Below are 15,947 nucleotides of genomic sequence, written 5' to 3'. Positions count from 1 at the left end.
GACCTCATGATGTCATCCAATAAACAATTATTTGTACATTGCTCAGCTGATAACATACAGTGAGGGGAAAAAAGTATTTGATCCCCTGCTGATTTTGTATGTTTGCCCACTGACAAAGAAATGATCAGTCTATAATTTTAATGGTAGGTTTATTTGAACAGTGAGAGACAGAATAACAACAAAAAAATCCCAAAAAAACGCATGTAAATTTTTTTATGAATTGATTTGCATTTTAATGAGGGAAATAAGTATTTGACCCCCTATCAATCAGAAAGATTTCTGGCTCCCAGGTGTCTTTTATACAGGTAAAGAGCTGAGATTAGGAGCACACTCTTAAAGGGAGTGCTCCTAATCTCAGTTTGTTACCTGTATAAAAGACACCTGTCCACAGAAGCAATCAATCAATCAGATTCCAAACTCTCCACCATGGCCAAGATCAAAGAGCTCTCCAAGGATGTCAGGGACAAGATTGTAGACCTACACAAGGCTGGAATGGGCTACAAGACCATCGCCAAGCAGCTTGGTGAGAAGGTGACAACAGTTGGTGCGATTATTCGCAAATGGAAGAAACACAAAATAACTGTCAATCTCCCTCGGCCTGGGGCTCCATGCAAGATCTCACCTTGTGGAGTTGCAATGATCATGAGAACGGTGAGGAATCAGCCCAGAACTACACGGGAGGATCTTGTCAATGATCTCAAGGCAGTTGGGACCATAGTCACCAAGAAAACAATTGGTAACACACTACGCCGTGAAGGACCGAAATCCTGCAGCGCCCGCAAGGTCCCCCTGCTCAAGAAAGCACATATACAGGGCCGTCTGAAGTTTGCCAATGAACATCTGAAAGATTCAGAGGAGAACTGGGTGAAAGTGCTGTGGTCAGATGAGACCAAAATCGAGCTCTTTGGCATCAACTCAACTCGCTGTGTTTGGAGGAGGAGGAATGCTGCCTATGACCCCAAGAACACCATCCCCACCGTCAAACATGGAGGTGGAAACATTATGCTTTGGGGGTGTTTTTCTGCTAAGGGGACAGGACAACTTCACCGCATCAAAGGGACGATGGACGGGGCCATGTACCGTCAAATCTTGGGTGAGAACCTCCTTCCCTCAGCCAGGGCCTTGAAAATGGGTCGTGGATGGGTATTCCAGCATGACAATGACCCAAAACACATGGCCAAGGCAACAAAGGAGTGGCTCAAGAAGAAGCACATTAAGGTCCTGGAGTGGCCTAGCCAGTCTCCAGACCTTAATCCCATAGAAAATCCGTGGAGGGAGCTGAAGGTTCGAGTTGCCAAACGTCAGCCTCGAAACCTTAATGACTTGGAGAAGATCTGCAAAGAGGAGTGGAACAAAATCCCTCCTGAGATGTGTGCAAACCTGGTGGCCAACTACAAGAAACGTCTGACCTCTGTGATTGCCAACAAGGGTTTTGCCACCAAGTACTAAGTCATGTTTTGCAGAGGGGTCAAATACTTATTTCCCTCATTAAAATGCAAATCAATTTATAACATTTTTGACATGCGTTTTTCTGGATTATTCTGTTGTTATTCTGTCTCTTACTGTTCAAATAAACCTACCATTAAAATTATAGACTGATCTTGTCTTTGTCAGTGGGCAAACGTACAAAATCAGCAGGGGATCAAATACTTTTTTCCCTCACTGTATGACCAAGTTTATTTGTATATAGAATACCAGGCAACAGTAATTGTTGACGGTATGTAACATAGGGCACACTACGGTGAGAGAGTTAGGAAGTATTGAATAACAAGGTGAAGGTGTCATGTTCTGTGTGCTAACTCCTTTATGTTAGACCTGTTAGCTCAGTTATCCATGGACCAACTTTAGTGGAGTTGGCACACTGGCAGTAATTGGATGTTTTCTACCCGTTTCCCTGCAGCCGGACCCAAAGTAGCCGCAGCCGACAAGTCCACTCCAGGTGGCGGTGCAGTGGGGACGCAAGATGGCGGCGAGAACTTCCAGGTCGGGGAGCGGGTGTGGGTGAATGGGAACAAACCTGGCGTGGTGCAGTTCCTCGGGGAGGCTCAGTTTGCACCAGGACAGTGGGCTGGCATTGTGTTGGATGAGCCCATTGGGAAGAACGATGGCTCGGTGGCAGGGGTGCGTTACTTCCAGTGCGAGGTCTTAAAGGGGATATTCACTCGCCCCTCCAAGCTGTCCTACACAGAGGGCGAGGCCAACGGGACTCAGACAGCACCTCCGTCTCGGGCTGGGTCACCCACCCCCTCCACCGCCAGCCTGGCCTCTCACACCCCCTCTGTCAAGAAGGCCTCAACTGCAACGCCCACTACGCCAGCCTCCAACCTGGCACGCACAAACAGCGAGTCTATCTCCAACCTCTCAGACACCGGCTCGGTGAAGAAGGTGGAGAGGGAGCTGAAGAATGGAGACCGTGTTTTGGTAAGGCTTAGTTCATTAACACTTTGAAAGCAGCGGTTATTTTGGATCAGGCAGCTTTTATCCCGAAGCCTGGTTCATTCCGTTCGGTTAATAGGTGTGAAAGCTTATTTTTCTGCACCTGCCCGCTAGTTAATCTATGCAAGTTGGTCTCAAATGTTCCCCTTTTCCCCTGGGCAAGCCCCAGCCCCACCCCCTCCTCTTGCCCCTTGTGTGGTGACATTGCCGTAAATATAGGCTGGTCTCAGAGTCACATGACTGACCCCTCTCACCATGGTAATCACTCAGGAACGTGTCTGCAGAACAAAATCTCCACCCACCTCACTCCCAACTTCTCACTGACCAATGAGAACGTACGTTCTAACACGCCTCCGTGAGCTCAGTGTCTGTGTATAGTCACTCGGTTCACAGCCAAGCTCTGTCCTCTTATGAGCACCTTCCTTCCTGAGTGTTGTCCAAGGCCCCTTTTTCTCTCTCTCTCTGTCAGCCTCAGGCTGTGTAACACATTGTATGGAGAGGAAGTGTGTCACCCACGCTCAGAGGAAATGTGACAGGGACTAACCACAAAAAGACCATATATAGTAGCAAACTAAAACTAACTGGTCTGTGGAGATACAAGATCAGATATTCACAATGGATAGGTTCACTTGAAGCGAGGGGGCTTTTCTCACTTCTCCCTTTAAATGCTATGCATTTATCGGCTCTGCGATGTTGACAGGTTGCATGTATTGAATATTATTATTATTATGTACCGTTGCCTTAGTGGTTTTATCTCAAGCCAAGCTAGTTACCCTCTAGGCGCTTTGAGAGTCTTTCTGTAATGAAAAGTGCTCTATAAGTTAAATTATTATTGTTATTATTTTTATTAGTCTTTTCTGAACTCTTTCTTTGTACTGTCTCTGCAGGTTGGTGGCACAAAAGCTGGTGTGGTTCGCTTTCTTGGTGAAACAGACTTTGCCAAGGGAGAGTGGTGTGGTGTGGAACTGGATGAGCCCCTGGGAAAGAACGATGGGGCAGTGGCAGGAACCAGGTAATCAGACCAGAGAGGATTATCACACCGGCTTGAGAAAGATGTCACTCTCTGGCAACCAATTTGCATAAAAGAGAGTTAAGCACAGCCAAGTCTTATGGGTGTTATTCATATATTGTAAAAAATATATGTAAGACATGTTTTCTGTCTTATCCCCTTCATTTGTGTTTCCCCAGATACTTTCAGTGTCAACCCAAGTATGGCCTGTTTGCCCCGGTCCACAAGGTCACGCGCATCGGCTTCCCCTCCACCACGCCGGCCAAGGCAAAGACCACGGTGCGAAAGGTGGTGGCCACGCCCTCAGGCCTGAAGCGCAGCCCCAGCACCTCCTCCATCAGCTCCATGAGCTCTGTGGCCTCCTCCGTCAGCGCCAAGCCCAGCCGCACAGGCCTGGTGAGACATGCACACACACACACACACTCAGACACACACGCACACATAAGTGCACCCACATACACACCTGCAGTGCAAACAAGATGTCTGTTCTTTAATTTGGTCTTGTCAAGTAGAACTCCATCCCCCCCATTCACCAGTCTTAAACACTCTTCTCCTGCCCCCCACCACAGCTGACAGAAACGTCATCACGGTACTCGAGGAAGATCTCTGGCACCACAGCAGTTCAGGAGGTGCTGAAGGAGAAGCAGCAGCACATCGAGCAGCTGATGGCGGAGCGGGACATGGAGAGGGCAGAGGTGGCCAAGGCAACCACCCATGTAGGCGAGGTAGAGCAGGAATTGACCCTGCTGAGGGAGGATCAGGAACAGGTCAATACACACTCCCCCTTATGGCTTATGCATACACACACACACTTCCCCCCTTATGGTTTACACACACACACACACGTTCCCCCTCATGGTTTACACACACACATGCACACGCACACACACAGCATACAAGATTCGCCCTCAGGATTATTTACACACACATTCCCCACAGATGAGATCCAGGACGTTCCAGTATTGGAACTCTCATTAGCAAAAGTGTATTATGTCATACATGACAATAACAAACCTGGCGCCATGAAAACCCCTTAGTGCTGTACCTCAATCACACACTCATGTCACATAAACCTCTGTACTGCCATCTGCTGTCAATGCTCAACACTGTAAATTCCAAAACATTATTGTGTTTTTACAGCCAGCTGCCGGATGCACAGCGGCCTTCGATATGAATGTTGTTTTTTCTTGAGTGTCTCAGGACCTATATTCATGACCTGTTTAATGCATATTCGTGTGTATCGTGTGAAGATGGAGACCAAGATGGACCAATTACGCACCCTGGTGGAGGCTGCTGACAAGGAGAAGGTTGAGTTGCTCAATCAGCTGGAGGAGGAGAAGAGGTGAGGCTTCAGAGGGGTGTGGGGTGACAGGAGACCTGGGGGCATGGGGTCTTACTATGGGTATAACTATGTTCTGATGGTGGAATGATGTGTTTCTAAGATTATCAGCACAGTATCACAAAAGGAAAATGGGGGGAAAAGGACAGATTAAGTATGCGTATCCAATCTCCACAGTGGAGTGTTGAATTTAGAACCTGGAATATGATTCCATTTTCAGATTTGAAACGCTGTTTCAGACCCTTGATCCATGATTCCTTTTCAGACCTCTTGTGTTCAATGTTCCTGAACTATAATATGGACTGTGCTCTGTGTGATAGAAAGGTGGAGGACCTTCAGTTTCGCGTGGAGGAAGCTTGCATTACCAAAGGAGATCTGGAGGTAAACACACTGTTCTACACACAGTCAAAAAATATGTATACGGCTTTCCTTTGTATGCACAGAGTAGAATCTTTGATTCACATGCCCCTATCAAGTCAAAATCTGCCTCTAATTGACTGGAATTAATCAATTTGATGCTGACGTGTATCAGAAATACACCAACACTGCAGCTCATCAGCACTGCAGTTGAAACACCCTGTCTTGTCAAACTGAGACATTTCAAGGTAGAAGCGTTCTGATGACAATGCAGACTGGAGTTCATCTCTGGAATTAAGTCACTCTGCAACATCCCTGCTCCCGATCCCTGAGATTAGAGTGGTGCAGAATGTGCATTATAGATTCTAACGTAAGGAATTAATATATCTTATCGAAGGTCCCTATTTGACTACTCTGTATGCATTAGATCAACAGTTTGTCCTCCGGCTTGCGATTTTAAGTTGGCAGGGTAGTGATTGGTGTACTTATCAGTGACATCTCCTTAGTCTAGTATGCAAAGGACTGAGCATTAAATATTCTACATAGACCAGAGATCCGTCCTTCCCAGTGCCCACAGCCATCTCATTTGCCCTGTAAAATGAGACTCCGACTAAAATCAAATTCTCTCTATGGTGCTGATGGCACTCACAAGTGACAGCAAGGTAATCCATTCCCACATGGAGCAGGGTTGTGTCAGAATCAGATCTGACTGAGCCTGGCTCTCATGCGCTTCTAGTATCCATGAAGTCATGCTACTGCGCATTGTAGAGGATCAGCCTGAGCATGGCACTGTGCAGACTCACTGATCTACAAATAACCCCACAAACTACTATTCCAAATTTGCGCAGTGCCTTTCTCAGGCCGATCTTCACAAATCTGGAGTTCTTCCTCATTTCATGACTATGTACCGTATTTTCCGCACTATAAGGCACACCGGATTATAAGGCGCACCTTCAATGAATGGCCTATTTTAGAACTGTTTTCATATATAGGGCGCACCGGATTATAAGGCGCATAGAATAGAAGATACTGCAGTCAAACGTTTGACTGGGGTTGCGTTATGCATCCACTAGATGGAGCTGTGCTAAAGGGAATGTCAACAAAACAGTCAGATAAAGTCAAACTTCATTAAGCGTTCTGACAACAATTTTGGGGTCTTTATACACACACAAGTAGTGTGGGTCTGTGAGTAAGCACAGTACCGGTGTTTACTGAGTACGGTAGCCGTAATGCTGCAAGCGGTGCGGCTTTGTAGTTTACCAGTCGTACTGAAACATTTCATTATTATTAAATAGTTTTTATTGGTTTTTCATACTGAAACATTTTGACAGAGCGCCTTGAGCGCCGTGTACAACCAGTATGGATCAACCAATTAACCAATTGATCCATATATAAGGCGCTCCGGATTATAAGGCGCACTGTCGTTTTTTGAGAAAATTAAAGGCTTTTAAGTGCGCCTTATAGTGCGGAAAATACGGTAACATGTAGAAATCCACATAATGGATTCACATAACTTGAATGTTCCCAAAGTGTTTTGGAACATAGTTTGCTTGAAATAAACACCTGAGCCGAGGATCAATTTAGGAATTTGTTGGTGTTTATTTCTTTCCTGCATCCCTCTCGTTAAGAAATACCAGTGGCACATCAGACTAAGGTTAGCACAGTGTTGTTCACCAACACCTCTCTAGTTCTATTTGATGGGAATGAGGAAAGGTGGGCAATATCTGGGAAAACGACTATCTATTTCTGCCTCTCCCTTGGCAACCCATATCTTTGTTTACGGAGCAGAGACTCGGAGGCAAGTGGGCTCAGGGTGGCTGGCTGTTTAACATGAACACGTCTGGTCAAAAGATTTGTCATTATCTATCCCACAGTGCCACTACAATCGGGACCATCCCAATTACCTCGAAGGCGTTCCACTACAAGTGTTATCATTATAAATGAGTGCCACAGGGTTAGAAGTAATACCCCTTTTTATCTTCCTTTGTTTGTGTACTAACGGTCTGTGTACTAATTACTGCAACAAATGTATTAAGCGCATGCATGCAGCTTTTAAAAACAAACGTACAAAAAAAATGAAAACCAAACCAACACGGCAAATGCTTTGTGTTGATTTCAAGCAGTTGACGGTGTACTAATGTTGTCCTGTAACTGCTTCAGTCAGTGATGTTACTGCTGCTTTTTCTTCTCCTCCTCCTCCTTCATGTTGGCCCAGTGCTAAGCATGGAACCACTGGAGATGCTCCCCTCCACCATCTCACAACCTAGTCACAGGCTTGAGCTCTAACCTGCCCATTTCAATCTGTTGAAATCAGAAGTAAATGTCTCGTCCATTTAGATTTTCACTAATTTGCTGGCTCACTCACTCAGTTCACACATACCTCTATGCATTCCTTCATAGTCTGTCCCTGTTCACCAGGTCATTCTGCATGGATTCCTCTAATCACAACCAACAACTGGATACCCATAAGCATAACACATCACCCATTTCCCTTGTTCCTTCTCCCATATTCTCATATCACCTTCCTTCAGCAACATCCCCAATGCTCACCTGTGCTAGGCATGGGGTCTGCATGGGGTACCCATCCCCTCCCCTCCCCTCCCCTCCCCACGCCACCTCCCATCCCCACTCCACCTCCCTCCACACCCTCCCTCTTCCTCTCTGTGTTGGGCTGGCATGTGATAGTGGCACTGGTTGTGTTCTCTTCCTCTCCCTTCTTTACTAACAGACGCAGACCAAACTGGAGCATGCCCACATTAAGGAGCTTGAACAGAGCCTGCTCTTTGAAAAGACCAAAGCTGAGAAACTCCAGAGAGAGTTAGAAGACACTAGGGTAATGGATCTTGCTCTACACAGTTCTGCGTTTGGAAAGAGGGGTGGAGTGGGGATGGGGCCAGGGTAATGTTGAAAATCTGGGGATGGGGCCAGGGTAATGTTGAAAATCTGGGGATGGGGTACAAGGGGTTACAAAGGATCTTCAGATACCTGTAGCACTGGCTTCCATATGCTGTTTTTCTCTAGAGGGTTGGGAATGGTAGGAGTCAATATTTACAGTGCCTTCAAAAAGTATTCACACCCCTTGACTTTTCCCACACTTTGTTGTGTTACAGCCTGAATTTAAAATTGATTAAATTTAGATTTTTTTGTCACTGGCCTACACACAATAACCATATAATGTCAAAGTGGAATTATGTTTTGAGAAATTTTTACAAATTAATTAAAAATGAAAAGCTGAAATGTCTTGAGTCAATAAGTATTCAACCCCTTTGTTATGGCAAGCCTAAATAAGTTCAGGAGTAAAAAAAATGTCTTAACAAGTCACAAGTTGCATGGACTCACTCTGTGTGCAATTATAGTGTTTAACATGATTTTTGAATGACTACCTCATATCTGTACCCCACACATACAATTATCTGTAAGGTCCCTCAGTTGAGCAGTGAATTTCAAACACAGATTCAACCACAAAGACCAGGGAGGTTTTCCAATGCCTCGCAAAGAAGGGTGTTTTAAATTGATGTATTGACTTATAATGTTCTGTACTATGTATTATGTCATGTTTCATGTGGACCCCAGGAAGAGTAGCTATGCATCCTGTTTGCAATAAGGCACTAAAAAAATGTGGCAAATACCACTACTACATCATGTTATGGGTATGCTTGTCATCGGCAAGGACTAGGGAGTTTTTTTGGAATAAAAAGAAACGGAATAGAGCTAAGCACAGGAAAATCCTAGAGGAAAACTTGGTTTAGTCTGCTTTCCAACAGACCCTGGGAGACAAATTCACCTTTCAGCAGGACAATAACCTAAAACACATGGCCAAATATACCAAGACGACATTGAATGTTCCTGAGGGGCCTAGTTACAGTTTTGACTTAAATCGGCTTAAACATCTATGGCTAGACTTATAAATGGCTGTCTAGCAATGATCAACAACCAACTTGACAGAGTTTGAAGAATTTTTTAAAGAATAATGTGCAAATATTGTACAATCCAGATGTGCAAAGCTCTTAGACTTACCCAGAAAGACTGACAGCTGTAATCGCTGACTCAGGGGTGTGAATACTTTATGTAAATTAGATTTCTGTATTTAATTTTCAATACATTTGCAAAAATGTCTAAAAACATGTTTTTACTGTCATTATGGGGTATTGTGTGTACAGTCGTGGTCAAAAGTTGGTCTTCACAAAGTTTGCTGCTTCAGTGTTTTTAGATATTTTTGTCAGATGTTACTATGCTATACTGAAGTATAATTACAAACATTCCATAAGTGTCAAAGGCTTTTATTGACAATTACATTAAGTTTATGCAAAGAGTCAATATTTGCAGTGTTGACCCTTCTTTTTCAAGACCTCTGCAATCCGCCCTGGCATGCTGTCAATTAACTTCTGGGCCACATCCTGACTGATGGCAGCCCATTCTTGCATAATCAATGTTTGGAGTTTGTTAGAATTTGTGGGTTTTTGTTTGTCCACCCGCCTCTTGAGGATCGACCACTAGTTCTCAATGGGATTAAGGTCTGGGGAGTTTCCTGGCCATGGACCCAAAATGTCGATGTTTTGTTCCCCGAGCCACTTAGTTATCACTTTTGTCTTATGGCAAGGTGCTCCATCATGCTGGAAAAGGCATTGTTCGTCACCAAACTGTTCTTGGATGGTTGGGAGAAGTTGCTCTCGGAGGATGTGTTGGTATCATTCTTTATTCATGGCTGTGTTCTTAGGCAAAATTGTGAGTGAGCCCACTCCCTTGGCTGAGAAGCAACCCCACACATGAATGGTCTCAGGATGCTTTACTGTTGGCATGACACAGGACTGATGGTAGCCCTCACCTTGTCTTCTCCGGACAAGCTTTTTTCCGGATGCCCCAATCAATCGGAAAGGGGATTCATCAGATAAAATGACTTTACCTCAGTCCTCAGCAGTCCAATCCCTGTACCTTTTGCAGAATATCAGTCTGTCCCTGATGTTTTTCCTGGAGAGAAGTGGCTTCCTCGCTGCCCTTCTTGACACCAGGCCATCCTCCAAAAGTCTTCGCCTCACTGTGGTGCAGATGCACTCACACCTGCCTGCTGCCATTCCTGAGCAAGCTCTGCACTGGTGGTGCCTCGATCCCGCAGCTGAATCAACTTTAGGAGACAGTCCTGGTGCTTGCTGGACTTTCTTGGGCGCCCTGAAGCCTTCTTCACAACAATTGAACCTCTCCTTGAAGTTCTTGATGATACGATAAATGGTTGATTTAGGTGCAATCTTACTAGCAGCAATATCCTTGCCTGTGAAGCCCTTTTTGTGCAAAGCAATGATGACGGCACGTGTTTCCTTGCAGGTAACCATGGTTAACAGAGGAAGAACAAAGATTTCAAGCACCACCCTCCTTTTAAAGCTTCCAGTCTGTTATTCTAACTCAATCAGCATGACAGAGTGATCTCCAGCCTTGTCCTTGTCAACACTCTCACCTGCGTTAACGAGAGAATCACTGACATGATGTCAGCTGGTCCTTTTGTGGCAGGGCTGAAATGCAGTGGAAATGTTTTTTTGGGGATTAAGTTCATTTTCATGGCAAAGAGGGACTGCAATTAATTGCAATTCATCTGATCACTCTTCATAACATTCTGGAGTATATGCAAATTGCCATCATAAAAACTGAGGCAGCAGACTTTGTGAAAATTCATATTTGTGTCATTCTCAAAACTTTTGACCATGACTGTAGATGGGTGAGAAAAAAAGTAGGGCTGTAACAACAACATGTGGAATAAGTAAAGGGGTATGAATACTTTCTGAAGGCACTTGAATGTCACAAAGCAAACGTTGAATGGTGTAGTTGACTAATCTTTTTACTTGCTAGCAACTAATATTACTAATATTATCTCTTGGCCTTATCTGTAATTCCAAGAACCAATTTCAACGTTGCTTTATAATATGCAGCATCTTATGCAGGCTTTCATTTTCTTCCCATTTTGTCAAACATGAACCATTCACATTTCTGTGTGTCACCAGTACAGGAGTCTTAACCACATGACTGCTGTCACTTAAAACATTTGAAAACCTCAGGGTTATTTTTTTTTACTATACTTTCAGTACTATACAACCATTCTGTTATTTTTAGATTAGGTTTTAGCCAGGGAACGGCAAGGCCGTATGATTATTTTGCCTCTTCTCCATGTGTTCCTCTGCTCACAGTTAGCACACAGTCTCCAAGACTTTGCTGGTAGCACATGGTAGCCAGACAGCACCCCTATATACAACCATCCCTTATTCCCAGTGGTCCTTTGTCCCATCCCCCCACCCCAATCCTACAAGCCCCAATTGTCCTGCTCCTGGCATCCCCCGCCTCTTGCAAGTCTCTCTCCTACTCCCACCCCTTAGCAATTATTCTGTGCTTCCCTCAGGGGTGTCAGCCAATGCAGGGGTATTCAACTGCCATTCTCAAGAGCCATAGGCTACTGGTTTTATTTTCCCCCGGTACTTAATTATAGGTTGATGTCATTAGTTGGTGAGAGAGTCTATCTGGTTTTATTCGGGTCTAAATCGACCTCTGATAAAAAGGTAAGGATGAAAACCAATAGAAGCTGCAGCACTTGGGGTATAGTTCGATACACAAAAATAATGTGGTTCCATTTTATATCCACTAGAGGGCAGTGTAATACTTCAACTGTAGGCATCCTATGCAAAAGTGGGACTGCACTGTTACTTGCTTTGCGCTACTACAGCAGCTATGGTGAACATCTCTTTGTATAGGACCCTCTTAAAAAATATTGCCCCCTTCCCTTAGACCTGTCTGATGACAGGGGGATTCAACAGCTACCCTATTTTCCAGTCAGTACATGCACAATCACAATGTTTCCAAAGGTTGAAGAACACAGTTTTGTTTGAGCCAGAGTTGTGCCGTCCCATAGGTGGCCACAGTTTCAGAGAAGTCCCGCATCATGGAGCTGGAGAGGGACCTGGTGCTGAGGACCAGGGAGGTGGATGACCTGCGGCTGCGTCTGGAGGCCCAGCAAGGGTCAGAGGGCTCAGACTCCACCACCTCCCCTCTCCTGGAGGAGGTGAGCTCTCTGAGGACTCAGCTGGCTTCTCAGGAAGACCAGCAACGGGTTGAGCTTGCCGGGATGAGGGAGAAGCTGGCAGCAGAGGAGAAGGTCCACAGTGAGGCAGTGGCCCAGCTCCAAGTCTCATCCACCAAGATTTCCACTGACAACGAGCAGTTGAAGCTGCGCGTCAGCCAGAACGAGAAGGAGAATGCAGACATCATAGAGCTGTGGAGCTCCAAGCTGGAATCTACCATCGCCTCACACCAGCAGGCCATGGAGGAGCTGAAGGTGTCCTTCAGCAAAGGGGCCGGCTCCCAGGTGACAGAGCTGGTGGAGACCAAGAGTGCCCTGGAGAGGCTGAAGGTGGAGCACAAGCAGGCACTGGAAGAGGCTGGGGCCAGGTGTGAGGCAGAGGCTAAAGCCCGGGCACAGGAGACTGGGGAGCTCAACAAACAGCTGCTGGTCGTGTCAGAGGAGAAGGAACGCCTGGAGGAGAGCCTCCGGTCCAGCATGGAGAGTGCTGAGGAGCAGCACCTGGTGGAGATGGAGGATGTGCTAGTCAAACTGCACACTGCTGAGCTGAAGGTAAAGGAACTGGAGGAGCAGGAGGCTAAACTAGTCCAGCAGACCCAGGACAGGGCCAAGGAGGTCCAGGAGCAGGTGGCAGCTATGGAGGCCCTGCGCTCCCAGGCAGGCCAAGGTAACCAAGAGCTCCAGAGTCTGAGGACCCAGCTGGAGGAGGCCCAGAGACAAGCTTGCTCACAGGGCAACAAGGTAGGTCCATACCCATACCATCCTCCCATTGTCCATGAACATATCCGGTTTCTATTTTACGTCCATGTGAGTTTCCAGAAATATAGGCATGAAATACAACTGGTATGTCATGTTATGATTTATCCTTACCTTCAAAGTCATTACTTTGTTTTAATTGGATTCATTTTTAGCTTGTCCTTCATATTCATAATGTCAGTCATTATTTTTTTCCCCCTTCAAAATGTCCTCCATGTCCATGGTGTCACCCCCTGGCCTGTGGCTGTAGGTAATTGAATTGAGCTCTGAGCTGGAGGGCAAGCAGCAGGAACTTCTCACCTTGCAGCGGAGCCTGACCTCTGTGCAGCAGAACACAGGCTCTCTGGAGCAAGAGCTGGGCAACCTGGTGAGTACTAGGGCTTATGTGGGCTGGTGAGGAGCCAGGGAATGGGAGTGGGTGACCTTGCATGACTGATGGGACTGTAGGGCTTAAGGTAAGCTCAGGTAAGGAAGAGCATAGTATTGAAATGCTAGCTTTTTGTTTTCATGGGAATGATACAAATTACCTACCTATATGTAGACCTTCAATTATACAGTTATGATACCATCAAAGATAATCTGTAATTACAGATTAAATAACTTGTGTATAACATTATTAATTGGCAATCATTTTTAGGTTTGTCATGGAATAATTTTCAGACTAAAGCATGCACAAATGTATTCATCAAAGTTTTATTTCCTCAGAAACAAAAACTGTCAGAAAGCACAGACGATCAGACTAAGTCAACACAAACTATGCAAGGTAAATATATTTACTTTGACCATGTTGGTTCTGTAACGTTAGTCTTTGTTTTCTTATTACTTGGGTTACATGGGTTTTTATCAGCAAGACGTATCATATTCCTAGAGACAAAATGTTGACTTCAAGCTAATTTAATGACTAACAATGATGTGGTTTTACATAAATAATGTATTATATTGGTCCACAGGGCCAGGCAGTACACAGTAGATTAATGTATACAGTACATGTATTTGTGCTGCATGGTGCTAAGAGCTTGAGTGATGCAAGCTGATAGTGTCAGTCTAAATTCTCTCTTTCAGAGTTGCTTCAGAAGCTTGGCAAAAAAGAAGAGCAGTGCACATCGCTCTCCACCGAATCAGAGGCTCTTAGAAGCCAACTTGCAGGTCAGAACACTGGCCAGCACTGTGATTCTTAACCTACAGTACACACAGCTCCATGTGACCATTCTTCCTACATACATTCAGTGGTGTAACCTACACAAGGGGTCTCCAAACCTGCTGTTTTTTGTTGTAGTGTTTCTGGTAGATAAACCAGGTTGTTATGACTGAATCAATGTCTGAATCAATAGGGCAACTGAAACTTGCTTTGAGAAAGTTATCCCTGACCAACGCCACTAAATATCACCAATGTTTTACTAAAATAATCACTATAGAAAGTCATAGTTAGTCATAATGTTGATACGGTGTAACAAATTGGCTGTGTACAGTATGTTTGCTTGTTAGGGCTGGGAATTGCCAGGGACCTCACAATACGATATTATTGCGATACTTAGGTGCCGATAACGATATGTATTGCGATTCTCACGATTCTATATGTATTGCGATTCAATACTGCGATTTCTATTGCGATTTGATGTTCCAAACATATTGCTCACTATATTTCTGCTGCAGAGACGAGAGAGCATGAGAAAATGAGTTTTGATTAGTCATGGAAATAAGTGCTGAAAACATATTGGTTCTCTATAGGATAAAAATTACGGCGCAGGTACAGCCGACGACTAGTGCTAGCTAACACTACCTAGTGTCGTGATGTGATTTACTTTAATGTATGACTGTTATTTATCGAATCACCTATGTTTAATTGTCACTCGATTAAATTAATAATGTTACAATTAACTCATTAGGAATTTGGGGCACCACGAAATAAGTTGTTTAATGAGTTACCATCTCTCGAATTAAACTCTTAGAAGATATACACTGCTCAAAAAAATAAAGGGAACACATAAACAACACATCCTAAATCTGAATGAATGAAATAATCTTATTAAATACTTTTTTCTTTACATAGTTGAATGTGCTGACAACAAAATCACACAAAAATTATCAATGGAAATCAAATGTATCAACCCATGGAGGTCTGGATTTGGAGTCACTCTCAAATTTAAAGTGGAAAACCACACTACAGGCTGATCCAACTTTGATGTAATGTCCTTTAAAACAAGTCAAAATGAGGCTCAGTAGTGTGTGTGGCCTCCACGTGCCTGTATGACCCTCCCTACAATGCCTGGGCATGCTCCTGATGAGGTGGCAGATGGTCTCCTGAGGGATCTCCTCCCAGACCTGGACTAAAGCATCTGCCAACTCCTGGACAGTCTGTGGTGCAACGTGGCGTTGGTGGATGGAGCGAGACATGATGTCCCAGATGTGCTCAATTGGATTCAGGTCTGGGGAACGGGTGGGCCAGTCCATAGCATCAATGCCTTCCTCTTGCAGGAACTGCTGACACACTCCAGCCACATGAGGTCTAGCATTGTCTTGCATTAGGAGGAACCCAGGGCCAACCGCACCAGCATATGGTCTCACAAGGGGTCTGAGGATCTCATCTCGGTACCTAATGGCAGTCAGGCTACCTTTGGCGAGCACATGGAGGGCTGTGCGGCCCACCAAAGAAATTCCACCCCACACCATGACTGACCCACCGCCAAACCGGTCATGCTGGAGGATGTTGCAGGCAGCAGAACGTTCTCCACGGCGTCTCCAGACTCTGTCACGTCTGTCACTGTCACGCCCTGGCTCTGGGGACTCTAGTATGTTGAGCCAGGGTGTGAGTTTTCATTTGTTTGTCATTCTAGTTTAGAATTTCTATGTTGGCCAGTGTGGTTCTCAATCAGAGGCAACGTGTATCAGCTGTTGCTTGTTGTCTCTGATTGAGAACCATACTTAAGCAGCCAGTTTTTCCCACAGTGTTTGTGGGATCTTGTTCCAAGTAGGTTGTGTTTGATCCAAGGACG

General features: G+C 45.0%; 1 protein-coding gene across 5 annotated transcripts in view; it reads left to right on the top strand.

Moving 5' to 3' along the window:
• LOC311141288 (CAP-Gly domain-containing linker protein 1-like) overlaps positions 1-15,947 on the top strand; it is a 51,661-nt gene that overhangs the window by 11,216 nt on the left and 24,498 nt on the right. For 4 of the 5 annotated variants that reach the window (XM_084176575.1, XM_084176571.1, XM_084176573.1 and 1 more), the window contains exons 3-13: positions 1,901-2,421; positions 3,324-3,448; positions 3,625-3,841; positions 4,015-4,212; positions 4,696-4,787; positions 5,105-5,165; positions 7,870-7,974; positions 12,031-12,939; positions 13,205-13,321; positions 13,660-13,717; positions 14,017-14,100. In XM_084176575.1, coding sequence (XP_084032701.1) covers positions 1,901-2,421; positions 3,324-3,448; positions 3,625-3,841; positions 4,015-4,212; positions 4,696-4,787; positions 5,105-5,165; positions 7,870-7,974; positions 12,031-12,939; positions 13,205-13,321; positions 13,660-13,717; positions 14,017-14,100 — 2,487 coding nt within the window. The remainder of the gene's footprint in view (positions 1-1,900; positions 2,422-3,323; positions 3,449-3,624; positions 3,842-4,014; positions 4,213-4,695; positions 4,788-5,104; positions 5,166-7,869; positions 7,975-12,030; positions 12,940-13,204; positions 13,322-13,659; positions 13,718-14,016; positions 14,101-15,947) is intronic. The other variant, XM_084176572.1, reaches the window with a different exon arrangement.

This window comes from Coregonus lavaretus, assembly GCF_964263955.1.
Source record: "Coregonus lavaretus genome assembly, chromosome: 14".
In the NCBI taxonomy this organism is placed as follows: Eukaryota; Metazoa; Chordata; class Actinopteri; order Salmoniformes; family Salmonidae; genus Coregonus; species Coregonus lavaretus.
The sequence above is the reverse complement of the archived record's forward strand: the minus strand, read 5'-3'. Positions and strand labels throughout refer to the sequence as shown.